The sequence below is a fragment of the Rutilus rutilus genome, assembly GCF_951802725.1.
Source record: "Rutilus rutilus genome assembly, chromosome: 6".
In the NCBI taxonomy this organism is placed as follows: Eukaryota; Metazoa; Chordata; class Actinopteri; order Cypriniformes; family Leuciscidae; genus Rutilus; species Rutilus rutilus.
The window spans coordinates 28,075,632-28,089,849 of record NC_140214.1 but is presented as its reverse complement, the minus strand read 5'-3'; the positions used below and the strand labels follow the sequence as shown (position 1 = coordinate 28,089,849).

At 37.1% G+C, this 14,218-nt stretch overlaps 1 protein-coding gene across 8 annotated transcripts in view; it reads right to left on the bottom strand.

Annotated features, from left to right (window-relative positions):
* Window positions 1-14,218, bottom strand: part of prkag2b (protein kinase, AMP-activated, gamma 2 non-catalytic subunit b) — a 39,940-nt gene that overhangs the window by 1,952 nt on the left and 23,770 nt on the right. For 2 of the 8 annotated variants that reach the window (XR_014627621.1, XR_014627623.1), the window contains 12 exons: window positions 11,204-11,415; window positions 9,210-9,261; window positions 8,687-8,796; window positions 6,864-6,945; window positions 6,214-6,272; window positions 5,998-6,043; window positions 5,709-5,763; window positions 5,307-5,433; window positions 5,029-5,194; window positions 4,856-4,893; window positions 3,714-3,860; window positions 1,776-2,003 (listed from right to left, as the gene is read on the bottom strand). Coding sequence is in view for 4 of the 8 variants with exons in the window: in XM_084411172.1 (XP_084267298.1) it covers window positions 1,910-2,003; window positions 3,714-3,860; window positions 4,856-4,893; window positions 5,029-5,194; window positions 5,307-5,433; window positions 5,709-5,763; window positions 5,998-6,043; window positions 6,214-6,272; window positions 6,864-6,945; window positions 8,687-8,796; window positions 9,210-9,261; window positions 11,204-11,415 (1,188 nt within the window). In the remaining 4 variants the exon portion in view is untranslated. The remainder of the gene's footprint in view (window positions 1-1,775; window positions 2,004-3,713; window positions 3,861-4,855; window positions 4,894-5,028; window positions 5,195-5,306; window positions 5,434-5,708; window positions 5,764-5,997; window positions 6,044-6,213; window positions 6,273-6,863; window positions 6,946-8,686; window positions 8,797-9,209; window positions 9,262-11,203; window positions 11,416-14,218) is intronic. The other 6 variants (XR_014627622.1, XR_014627624.1, XM_084411172.1 and 3 more) reach the window with 3 other exon arrangements.

Sequence of the window (14,218 nt, the reverse complement as noted above, 5' to 3'; positions counted from 1 at the left end):
TGAGGGAGCGCAATAATGACAGCATTTTAGCAGATTTCTTTTGGCCGTAAAGCAATTGTTTACATCGCGAGACCTGATATCACGCGAGACTTCCTGACGCGGCGGCCCGCCGTCTCAAAGTTGCAAGTGCGTATTTTCCGCTCAAGGGCACCAGGGGGGTGCGAAACGACCACCATTCAACCCGAAATAAGTAATATAACCATTCCAATGACTCCGAAGCTGTTCAGTTAAGGTAAAAAAAGTTACTTAGTTCACCTTTAAACACTACGTGAAAAGACTCGAGGCCCAGAGAGAAGGAAATGAAAAGTGGAATAAAGTCGTTATTTTTTATTTATTTTTCTCGTTGCTTTATAAACTTAAGATTGAGCCACTGTAGTCACTTGGACTATATTAACGATGTCTTTAATACATTTTCTGGGCCAGCAAGTTATAGTGTCTTAGAAGCCTATGGAGGAGTGAGCCAGCTCTCAGATTTAATCAAAAATATCTTAATTTGTGTTCTGAAGATGAACGAAGGTCTTACGGGGTTGGAACAACATGAGGGTGAGTAATTACTGACAGAATTTTCATTTTTGGGTGAACTAACCCTTTAAGTCTGTCGATCAGTGGTCTTTTAATAACACACACTCGTCGGAAACTCAGGTTTTTAAAAACAGATGAGCATATTTTGAAGCCTCTCAGCAACAAATCTGGAAGTGCAAACTAAGCAGAACGCAAACAAACTCAAAACTATCAATAAACTTATAACGGTTTCTGCACAAATCATTTAGGTGACAGGTCCAATAACCAATGACATTTTCATTTTTAATAATTACTAAACTATTTTTTATATAATTTTAGTGAATTACTGAATTTTAATTCTAGCCAATTAAATATTTTATAAGAAAAATGTAAATTCAATAAATACATTTCTGTTTAATTATGATAAAAAATTCAGAACTTTCCTACAACTTTTTTGATTTTATTAATGAGCTTTACTTACCTTACAATTTTTTAATTTCCATACATTTTCTGTGGGATTTTATGTTAGAACTGTTAACCAAAACCTTATTTTTTTATTTTTAAAATTGCAATAATTTCCTTAAATTGTCTGTGACTTTTTATGATAGTATTAATTTCCAAGACTTTCCAGTAACTTTTTACAACTTTGTAAATTCCCATTCATTTTCATAATTTCCATGACTTTTCTGTAACCGTTTACGTTAGTATCACGACTTTTTCCATGACCTTTTACAACTGTATTTGACTTTTTATGACTTTACTGTGACTTCTATGGTTTCCTATGGCTTTAAAAGTTTTATTAGGATTTGTATTGCCATGGCTTATGATTTCCATAACCTTTCCTGGCCTGGAAATCAGAATTTTTTTATTTGCTCCCACATTTCTTATTTCTTTGCTTTCAAAAGAGTGTTGCTTCCAGCAGCTCAAGACATTAAAGAGATCATGCTGAGGAGCATGTGATTGTTTCATGCAGCAGTTTCCCCAGCAGGCTTCACATGGGGCGCTGAGGGTGCTGTTCCACATGCTATATTCCAATCACTATTGAACCAGACAGCTATTTCTGTCTCATATTGATTTGTTTGCCATTGACAGAGTCTGTCAGGTCAACTTGCAGTCATATACAAGCGGTCTGCATTATAAAAGAAAATCAGTACCAGACAAATGCTCGTAACGATGTCATCACGATGTGTATTATATTAAAAATACACACCTACATCCAGCCTCATTCAGCACAATCAAACAAGCCAATCAGAACCCAGCCTGTGTGACTGTACCTGTGGTCAGGGGGTCAGAGAGTGACACTCGAGTGGTAGATGTCCGAGGAGAGGAGATTGTGTCCGGGGAAGAGTGGAGAGGAGAGAAGGAAAGTGAAATGGAGGGTTGGATTAGGAATTCTGTGCGTCTATACCTGCGGGGGTGAGTACCAGCGCCTGCAGGATGTCAGACAGAGAGATGATGCCCTCGATGCTGGAGTTCTCATCCACCACAACCAGCCTGTGCACCTGCAGATTACAAACACAATCAGGGGCCGTTCAACTTGAGCAACGCTGTCATGTGCGACAGTAACACTCAAAGATGTTCGCAGAAAAACAACGGATTGTAAAAATGTGTTCTTTGTGAACGGCACCAAAGTAGTCAAAATAAAGGCCATTGCACACTGAGTCCGAAATTTTCGTATGCGTTTTTTCGTGTTCGTCAGCAGTAAAATTCGTCACGCACAGAAACCTTGCACACTGAGTCCGATGCGTATTTATTAAACCTTTGCGGAAAAAAACGCAAAAAATACTAAATGGATTCGTCAAGCAGTGAGGATGAATTTGTTGCCCTCTTTCTTCTTAAAAAGAGAAAAAGAAAGAGGAAATATTGGGTCCATCCAATCCTGAGATTGCGCCGAGAGGAAGGAGAGATTCACCTCCTTATCAAGGAGTTGCGAAATTATCCCGAGCGATTCAAAATTTACCTCAGAATGTCAGTGGAACAGTTTGATGCTTTGCTAGCGATACTGGAGCCACATATTAAAAAGAAGACCACCAATTTCCGTGAACCAATCGATCCTGAACAGAAACTGGCAGTATGTCTATGGACGGACACACACACACACACGCGGCCGGCAGAAGCGCTGGGCAGACAGAACAGCTGTATACAGGTTATATTTTATTCAGTGTCTTTGTAATCCGCATTTTGTTTTTCATACAGTAGACTACTTGTGCTGCGAGACGAAGTGTATCAACTTGTCAGACGTCATTCTGGATTTTGTCGTTCGCTTGTACGGTGGCTCTGAATTTTCAAAAAACCTCACAAAACACTGGCTGTGGATGCGAAAAACGCAGAAAATCGAACCCAATCCGAATTTTTTTTTTACGGACGAAAGTTTCGTAGACAGTGTGCAAGCATGATTGACATAACGTGAGGTCGAATTTTTTTTTTAACGTGCGAAAATTTCGGATGCGAATTTCGGACTTAATGGCCTTAACTCTTAAATTAATATTAAAATGAAACGGTTTTGAGCTTGGCATTTCAAGTGGAAGTTGCAATAGTGTTTAGTCCCTATTGTGATGTATATCTGATTGAAACGGCTTCTCGAACTAGAAAAAAAAAGTAGGGTGGGACTTGATTTTGATCATGGGGAATTGATTGGATGGTTGTGGTTTGCGATTGCTGTGATGTCATGTGAGTGACAGGTTGTCCCACCCTCACACTAGTAAACACATCATCGGAGAAGAGAAGTTATGCTGCAAGAGGGAGGGGAAGTTATTTTGATTAAAGATTATGAAGGTACGTTAATAAAAATAAAAAAAGATGATGTGCACGGATAAAACATTTATACTGCAATATTCCATAAGAAAAAAAGAATGGTCGATTTCATGGTGACTTTAATGGAGTATTTAAATGGATTGTTTTCAATGTAGTGAATCTGTGGCATGCTGTCGATTACCACGTAAAATACTTTTGAATTGTGCCATACGTTGACTGCAAAAACCCCCGACATTTAAAGTAATGCACCTATAATGGAAGCAGACTAGAGGGTTTAAAAGCACAAATGTTATTTCTTTATCATTAAAAATGTGTTACTTGAGGAGTAAAGCATCTAAACTGTCCATTTCAGGTGGGATTTCATTTCTAGTGGTGACGTAATTCCTGTGGGTAGCATTTGCTCTATGTAAACAGAGTTTTTCTTCCCATGGGTGATGTGTGCATTGAGTAAATCTCACCTCAGCTTTGACAATCCTGTCCACTATAGTGTCCAGGGTCTCGTGCCGATAACACTTCATAACCCCCTCGAAGTACTGTGAGCGATGCAGCAGAGCCTGAGTCACGGTGATGTCCAGATTATTGTAGGTCTTCTCAGCAGCCAGATTCTACACACACACACACACACACACACACACACACACACAACACCAATGAACAGAGAGCGACGCTATAGGAACCTCCACATACACTACACAACTACACATCACTAGTCATTACTAATCAATCCTAATGAGTAAACATACATGTGATGCACCATCACATATTTATTGTATGGAAATACATATTTGACACAGTTGGAGACTTTTACATTTACGTTTTTGTACCCAATGGACCTTATTCATGAATTTCAATGTAAACTCGATTCAATGGATACAAATGGATTTGAAGGGACATATGAATAGATATATTAAATAAATGAATACATTTATTCAGCAAGGATGCATTAAATTCATCAAAGTGACCGACAGTAAATACATTTACTATGTTACATAAGATTTATATTACAAATAAATGCGGTTCTTTTTAACTTTCTATTCATCAAAGAATCCAGAAAAAATCTATTATGATTTCATCAAAGTATTAAGCTGCACAAATGTTTTGAACATTTATAATAAGAAAGGAAATAATCATATTAGAATGATTTCTGAATGATCATGTGGCACTGAAGACCGGGGTAATGATGCTGAAAATTACAGGAATAAAATACATTTTAGAATGTAGTAAAATAGGAAACAGTTCTTTTAAATTATTGCATTTACTTTATTTAATCAAATCAAAGCCGCTTAAACCTTTGAACGGTAGTGTTTTTGTGTAGAGATTTCTCCTATAAATATCTCAATCGTCAGACACAAGCAACACAACTGCACAATCTAGCTGATGAAATATTTTAGAATTGAGAACTAGAAAAAATATATATTCAATTTAGAAATATCCATGACTTTCCAGGCACGTAAAACACAACTCAAATTTTCTATGGGATCCTTGTATATTTACAACTCACGAAATGTCTTACATAATGAAAGTGTGGTAAAAATCTGCTGTATTATTCTTTAAGTAGTTATTCTTCAACTTTAAGTAGTATATTAAAAGCACAACTTACAATGACATCAAATTTGGAGTAAATGTCCACAACCTTTCCTTTGGGAGGAAAAAGATGGAAAGCAAATATGAGACATGCAAAGATGTGTACAATGAAAATGTGTTTCTAAGAAATACTTGACAGAAGAACGATTACAGAACATGAACTGTTAGAAAAGCAGTGTGTGTTGTTACCTGTAACATCCACCACTGGCAGGGCAGACACTCTCCTGTCCACAAACATGCCCAGCGCTTTAATAATGGGTGTATCAGGGTGAATGAAAGCAATGTTGCTGTACGTGCCAATGCCCAGCTCCTCCAGAGTCTGCCTCATGAAGGCTGCTTTAGGCATCTCACACACCTACAACAACACACACACTAGTTTGTTTTGTTCACAATAACTACCATTTATAAAAGTATGATAATTGTATGCATAAAAGATCAGTAAGCCCCAAAGAAAGTGGTATACTCACAAAAAGCTGCAGAAACTTGAGGATTCTCTTGTGTGTGAGGATATACAGGGCGTTTCCTGTGACTGGATCGATCACTGGCAAGCGATGGATCTTATTTTTGATGAGTGAGTAAACAGCATCAAATATACTGGGGGGGGGGGGGGGCGGGGGGGAGACAGCAAAAAAAAACTATTGTCTTTAGATGCTTTGGTCACTTGTGAGACTGTGTGTATGATTAAGGACTGACTACTGAATGCACATAAAATATGTACAACTGCAGCACCAAACAGCATGTTCTCAAAGAATCCTTCTGAAGATACACCCGAGTCTCCTGGTCTAACCTTCAGAGTTTCCTACAGGTTCATGCATCATGCAATGAAAGTGATAATACACGGTCTACAAAAATATGACCCAGCGTCTCACCTTGCATCTGGAGATATGTTGACTAAGGGTTTAAAAGTTTCTTGCAAGTAAAGCTCTGTTGATGTAAGCAGAAATGAAAAAGAATCAAAGTACTTTAAAGTTAAACAAAAATTGTGCGTCATTTACAAAAAGAGAAATTTCCAAACATTGGTGTGAGTAAATAACATGATTTTCATTTTCGGATGTACTATCCCTTCAGTGAATAATAAAAAAATCAATATAAATGCCTATTGTGTGACAGTTACATAAGAAATGAGTGTAAGCAGTAGTGAACTGAAAACATACATACCTCTCCAAGTTTCAATTTTATGCTCCTCCAGCTCATATATTTGTACCTGAGGCATACATAACAGAATATGACTTAAAATGTTAAAGTGGACAAACATTCCTCCTTTCAGGTGAGCATTCATTAAGTGAATACATGCATGGCAAAAATGTTTTCCTTTAGATATGGCACTTCCATTTGTAGATCTGAACAAACAGCCATTAAAGCAGCACTCCTTACCAGCGGGGACTTGTAGTATCTGTGCAGTATGATGATGAAGTCTGTGATGGTTAACATTCCTATTGAGAAAACACACCATCATTAGAGTAAAACCTTCTGTTAGCACGCTGACTTATGTTCTATACATCCAATGTCCTTTATGTTTTTATTGTATTTATTTATTTAAAAAAATTGGATCATTTGATGATTTCAGCTTCTAACAAGAGTGTAGTACTCCACTTTAACTCATTTGACCATGTTTAAATTCACTTTCTCCTAAAATATCAGCACAGAAAATGTGAAAAACACCAGCAAAGTCCATCATATCTAACTGCAATTCAAAACAATCCAGACAGGAAAGAGAGAGCAATGAATTTCAACCAATTTACATATTTTTGTTAGCTGGCTAATCTAAGCATGTCCAATTATGTTACAGGTGAGCAAAAAAAATGTCCTGAAGCAATGTTTTTATTTGATTATTAATTACTATGTTCTTTTGACAATAATTCCAAGACAGGAGGTGTAAGCCAGTTAAATGGACTAGCAGGTTAAACAAGTAAAAAAAAAGTCAGTATGGCTGGAAAAAAAAGAGACATAACTCCAGAGAAAAGAATTACAGAAATGCAGGTGAGAGCATGAGTGTGTGTGTGTGTGCATGTGTCATTGCTCACCCACAAAGCTTTGCTTTTTGGTTTCCCATAATGGGGCAGCTCGAACTCCATTAGCAACCAAGGCAAAGAAAGCTTTCTTTACCTAGCAGAGAACAAAGGATTCACAAAACAATGCTTTTCTTTTAGATGCCTTTAAAAACACTTCTGGAAAAACTGGTCATGTGAGCCAAAAATCACAGGAGACACAATGAGTTGAGTGCAACCAGGGCTCCAAAACATTGCCACACCTGACAATAAAATTTGTCCGTAAACAATTTTTTACCAGTTGCATTCTGTGTTGATTAAAACATGTTTTTCCCCATAACAACGGGATTATTAAGCTGTTTCCCTGCATAGCAACAAACAGCACAAGCCTCTTGCAGTCATACAAGATGAACCAGGGAGTCAATCTGTTCTAACTGCAAAAAGAGTTTTTTCCCTCCTCTGTAACTTTTTTTTTTTAACTACAGTATCGCTCATTTATTGAAAAGCTACCCTGAGCTTGGGAAAGGAGCTTTATGAATAAAAACTTTTATTAATTATACTTTTATTTAATGCAAAGAATATTCAATCTATTAGGCATCATAGATCAAGATGACGAAGATGTTAGAAGTCTATGAAATGTTCTTTAGTAGACTTCAGTTTCTATATTTCACTTACATCAGCAAGTGGTTCATTCTTCATTTAACCAATAAAGCAATCAGTCCACTAGTGTGTAATGTTTTATTTACTCACCAATGCCATTATTTACTCACATTTGCCGCATTTTGGGCCCTTGGCGCAACATTTCTAACACAAATAGTCTCCAGCTCAAATTTAGACCAGCTCAGCTATCCATTAAAAATTAACTTGGAATGCATTATAAAGGCTTTTTCAAAATATGGCCCATAAACACAGCATTTTTATATGTTGTTCACAATGCAAACAGGCATAACACTTCCTCATTTCGGAAACTTCAGAAAGAAGTACGACAACAAGTACATTATGTCACTCCCCCAATATAAAGTCCAGGCATTAAATTGCACTGATCTTCTCTTCCCTAAGCCTTTAATATTTCAAACTAGCCCTCAGACAGCGGAAAGTCAACAGGTCAATGGGTTTATAAAGATGTGTTAGCCTAGCCCAAAATCTAATAACGGCACATACCTGCACATGATTACTGATTAACCATAACAAACTAGCTTTATGACCGCTTCCCATACACTTCAAAGAGACCCTGTCCATTTCAGTCACCACCTCAAGATTGATTTACTTATGAAACATTAACCACAACGACTTAAACAATATGTGTTTAAACTGTGAATCAAAACTGAAAGACAATAACTACGACTCATACTAAAGCTAGTATATTCAGAAAAGCATAATAACATACTACACTTTCTATTTATTCAGTGGTACAATATGCAACTTTCTGCATTTATAGAATACCAGAATGGCCTATAACATCAAGCAAACTGCATGGAATATTATATCCCACAATGCAATGTGCCCAACTTGACCATTTGCAGTGTGATGAATGGACCAGGTGCAATTACAGCTGTGATTTTTAACATCTCATTTTAACAAATTTTTTTTTTGACTGGACTGCCAAAAGTTAAGACATTTAGATAATTCAAGATGATGATAACTAGATGACACACACAGAATGAAGAGGACATGTGACAACAATATAGCATACTACTGTTTGAAATGTGGATCGTATAATTCCCAAGTTTCATAAAGTGTTAACAGAACAATATGCAGGAGGTAATAATTCTGAACATAACCCAAAACACCATAACCAAATCTTTTCTCTTTCTGTTCTTGTACTGGACAACAGAAGACATTCAAGATGTAGTAGTTACCTCTAATGTAGTGTCAAAAACCACAAGTTTGGAACTGGTGGGGACGAGGTCATAGCACTTGTGGGATTTCATAAAGCGCATGTAAATATCACTGTCTGGCTCTTCAGCAGCTGGAAAAAAAGAGAAGATATCATCAGAATCATTAGCAGTCACCAAAAATGAAATTTCTGTCATTTACTCACCCTCAAGTTGTTCCAAACCTGTATGAATTTCTTTCTGAAGAAAGAAAGAAACTCCTACAGGCTTGGAATAACTTGAGGGTGAGTAAATGATGACAGAAGATTCATTTTTGTGTCAACTATCCCTTTAACTCTAATACAATTATATTCTTAAATCAATATACAATGCAATTATGTTATGAATAAAAAGCTCATTGTCCCCCACAAAGCCATACAAAAACACTTCATCCCAACAAACATAAGAACACATGAAAATTGAATGTATAACGTTAGACCACTTGCATTTGAAAGAGCATATTAAATAAAATAAGCAAACAACACAGAACATAAGTGTAATCCTTTACCTTCATCGTCAAGTTCAAGTTTTTCCAGCATGCCTTCAGCAAGTACGCCGCTCTAAAACACAAACACACGGGCTGATGATTTCATCAATAATCACTTACTTCAAGTTAGCAAGACCCTATTAGAAACGGAGTGGTAGCGTCCATTTTTAAATCTGCTTATCTGCAAACAAGCAGTCTGGTTAAAAATAAAATAACACACAACACAAGCAGTCTGCAGTCTGTTCACCACACTGAAGATAGACAGAGTGATCTTAAGTGTATAATGTTCTCCAGGCACAGGTTTCAGTTATATATTCATTACGCGCAGTGGTGAAATGACGGTCTTCCCCGCAGTGGTGACAGTGGAACAGTCCGATTCTATTGCAATTTTTTTAACGTCTGTATTCTTCAGACCACACGAGTCGGCACAGGTAGAGTAACGTTAGTAGCCTACTTCATTTTGAGCGTATAATGTCAACTCTGCATCTGAAGCGATCATTTTGCCCTAGTTAAAGCACTGTCGCTCTCTATTGGACGACAAACGAAGCGAACGCATCCAAACAACGCAATGCGAATTCATTGATCGTGCATAAATTAAAATTACTGTGGCTTTGTCTTAAACCCTAGCGAGCCGCCTAACGTTACATAGACAACATTTTTAACCATCCTACATTGATTCCTCTTGGAAGTCGCTGCAAAAAAGTACACGATGGATCACAGTTTAAGCTGCAGGAAATAAGGTACATACTTTAAGATATTAAGACCAGCGAATCTTCCAAACATCTTATGAAAGCCACAAAAACTAATAAATAGCGTACTCAAAATTTTATCAACAATGTCACGATAGAAAATCTCTTACGACCGTTTTTTAAACCTTTAAGACCTTCATTTATTTTTGTTTTCTTTGCACATCACGTTTTACATTTCATCTCAGGTTCTTCACAGACACCGTCGTCTCCTTTGTAAACAATTACACAAACTTTTGATAAATCTTTATTAGGGACAAAATTGTTGGTCATTATGCAAATGACAACACCACAACTGGGGGACAATCGTATTTGATGTAAATAATAATAAAAAAAAAATATATATATATATATATCTATATCTATAGTTTATTCACAGTTTGTTTAGGTTATCATACATTTAAAAATGCAATAATAATATATGATGTATTTCCATAATTTAAGATTACATTCGGGTCTGCAACATGTGTAAAACAATGATACATAAAGGGCACATAAAAAGTAGCAACAATAATGAAGGCAGCATGGTTAAAAAAAGTTATAAGTTTTAATGTGATATATATATTTTTTTTTTTCTCCTCAACAAAACGAAAAAGTGTCCTTTTAAATATTTATTTAATATTTTTTAATAATAACAGGGGTTTTTTTTAAGTTAAAAAAAATAAAATCAACCCATGGGACATAAGTATGTGCAGTAGAAGAAACCCAATACATGTAAAACTTTCGTATAATTGTGAATTTGCAACTTTATTTCTCATATTTGCTATGTAGTGCCTGACTTTTCAATTTCACAAAATGTGAATTTTCACAGATAATAGTCATTATAATTATGCAAGTGAAGCAGACTATGTGCAGTGGATGACCTTTTGTTAATGATAAAGCCGTAATACGAAATAGTCAGTTGCAGGCAAGCATCAGGGAGCACAAACACATTGCTGACATAAATATCAATCCCTATGACATTAACTGTCCATAAATATTTGATGCTTGAGCTACTAACATTTCTAAACAAGAAAAAGCATTTGCCCAACAATTTGTTGTTATTGAAAGATACATCAAACTTTATGTTGGGTGTAGAAGATTAGCAAACTCTTTTTTCTTTTTAATAAATATGCCATTAGTTGGTTGAAGGTCCCTGCTCAAATTGTTCAAGCCAATGTTGTTATGGCCCACTCGGGCCATTCAAACATACAGATTGCAATTCCACCTGGTGCCACAAGGGTAAACTACAGTAAAGCCCAGAAAGCACATGTGAAGATGTTCACTCACCTGGCGTGAGGTAGAGTTAAAGGTGTGCAAGGCGATAGGGGGTTTGGTGGTGGAGGTGCTCAGGCTGAAGCGCTGACCTGTGTCAGGGGGAGACGAGAGAGAGCGGGAGCGTCGTTCCTCCACACGCTCCGTGGGACTGGGGGTCTCCATAGGGAAGACCGGGGGAACTGGACTCTGCGTCGGGGTGGTGGGGGGAGTCGAAAGCCCAGAGCCTGTGAGACGCATCAATATAGAAGAAAATGTCAATCTAAATCTAAAATTTAGCATCTAAATCTGTGGCATCACATGAAAGGTGTTCCTACAACAAAATTAGGCAGTCCAAAAAAACAAAAACAGGGTATGTTTATATAAGTTTGGATTGGTCCGATTTTTTAAAAATGTTTTAAAAGAAGTCTCACCAAGACTGCATTTATTTAATCAGTAAAAAGTAAAAACAGTAATACTACAGTAAAAATAGGAATACTGGGAAATTATTCCTTTTTAAAATAACTGTTTTGTATTTCAAATTATTTTAAAATGTAATTTATTCCTGTGATCAAAGCTGAATTTTCAGCATCATTACTCCAGTCTACAGTGTCACATTATCCTTCAGAAATCATTCTAATATGCTAATATGGAGCTCAAAAATAATTAATTGATGATTATTGACGCTTTTTTGCGTTTCCTCCAGAAACTTTGTGTTTGTTCGCAAAATGTTTGTGTTCCCCTGAGAAACTTTGCGTTCACTCGAGCGAACGCAAACGTTTTAGCAAGGGAACGCAAAGGTTTTGCGAGCGAATGCAAAGTTTATTTTTAAAACATTTGCGAGAGAAACACATCAGTGTCGACTTATTATTTTTCCTCCCATCTCATATTTTTTTCCACCACCATGTCCCCTTAGTGGCACTATAAGTTTCAAAGTAGAAGTAGAAGCTTATCTTTTTATTAAAGCACAAAATTGAGTAAAATTATTCAGTACAAACTCATGCATTATTTAGGCTTTAAAGTTCGTCTTAAGTATTTCATTTTGAAGGGGAATTCCATTCCATTTGAATTAAACTCTTGTTTTGCTTTACCAGTCATTTTCTGGTAACCTTGCATGTATCAAGCAAAAGTTACAGGGCTTATTAATGTGTATTGTTTATTTTATGTGGTTCTTAGACAATGACCTCTTTACTTCCAAGGGGTGTGTCTTAATGTAAATGCAATTCTAAATTATTTTCTGTGGTAATCAAAATTATGCCACAAATGACAGAGCTTAACTTGTATTTAACCCAGAGCATTCCTTTGTTTGAATGTTACTATAGAGATAATCACTTGTGTTTAGAGTTGGATTTATCAGAGATACCACAGCAAACTGTCTCATATGACAGTCCTGACATAACCCATCATGTACTGCATGCACTGATATATTACTGTACCAGCCTCTACTAACACTGCCATATCATGACCAAAAGGTCATGTGCTCTGAGGAAACTTTAAAGCTGTAGAATGGAGCATATCAGTACATTCATTCAGCTGAGGGTTGAAGCAACTGGATATATTCAGGACAGGTCAGGCTCTAACTCGTGTGTCTTGGCTACAGCAGGTCACTATCAAGGGGGTAATCTCTCAGCCGGAAATTGAAGCTTCCCCGGGGGCCGCCATTGATTAGCAGACCATCACCTGCTGTTAGCATTCCATTGACTCCCATTCATTTTGGCGTCACTTTGACAGCGAATAACTTTACATCTGAGGCGTTTAAAGACTTAATTTGTCCATTATTTATTTCTAAAGAAACACGAAATTGTGTAAAAGGCTCCATTACCTTGTATCTTACGTTATGGCCCCGTAGAAGCAGTTTTTGTAAAAATAGGCTAACGATTGCGTCATAACCACGCGACTCTCTGTCGCACAGTAGATAAATTACCGTATAGACAGGAGGAGAAGCTTGCGGGCAATCGGGGGGACGTGGAGGCAAAATGACAAAGTAATTAATCAGAATACTTAGCAAAAGTTGCTCCTGCTCCTAGCTCATGGACACCTCCTACTCACACTCTCCGTCTCTGCAAGTTTTGGAAGGGAATGATTCAGATTTCTCTTGGCACAGCTACTAGAAGACAGACGGGTTGCTCACGTCACATCTACGTCGTCAAGCTCAGTTTGAGTCTGCGCAGTACGCTCAGCCATCAGGAAGTGAGAGCTTCTAATTGACTTCACTTTTCTCCGTTGAATCCAATGGGGTCGCTGTGTCCATTTCTTTTACTGTCTATGGTCACTATGCTTGATCTACTGATGTTTCACAATTAAAAGGTTCTGTTTTGGACTGGGAAATGTGTATGGCATGGTTTTGGCTGCACACAGCATTGGGAAGTGATTCAGAAGATGGGTTTCCATCATTAGGATATGAGATGATATGGTTTGATTTATGAAATGCACAATTGTAGTCAATTAGTGTATTGTTGACACAGTAGGATTAGTTCTGGCAAGCCTCCTTGTTGTGCAGGAAGGGAAGGGTCCATGTGAGACGTGGGGTCAGGCTGATATTAATTAATGCTGGCGTTCCATTAGCCAATTTTTAGCTGTTTGTCAGTCATTAACGTCATTTATATAGTCGCTCAAGAATCAAATTGAGTCTGTGCATGGTCACACCTCTCAGCGTTTGGTTTTGATGGGATACACTCTCATGACTTTCACATATGAATTAGTAAACCCTAGATAAACAGAATCCTGGGTTATCTTGCTTCATTTTTCGTATTGCTCATACTTAACCCAGGGTTAACAATTAATCCTGGGTATTCATAATATGATGTTTCACACTTCACATTCCTAAACACTGGGTTAACATCTTTATTGGCATATTGCGGTATCAGTGTCATCGACTGGATGAATGCATCCTTTATGTAGGATCTGTTTACATAAAGAGTCTAGCATTGCACATCCTCATTTAATATGTTGCTTTGTACTATTACGTTTTTCCTGAATGGACTATAAAGGTATGAAAAAACTCTTCGTCTCTTCTTGACTTCTTGACACATGTTTTCTGTTACCATTTGA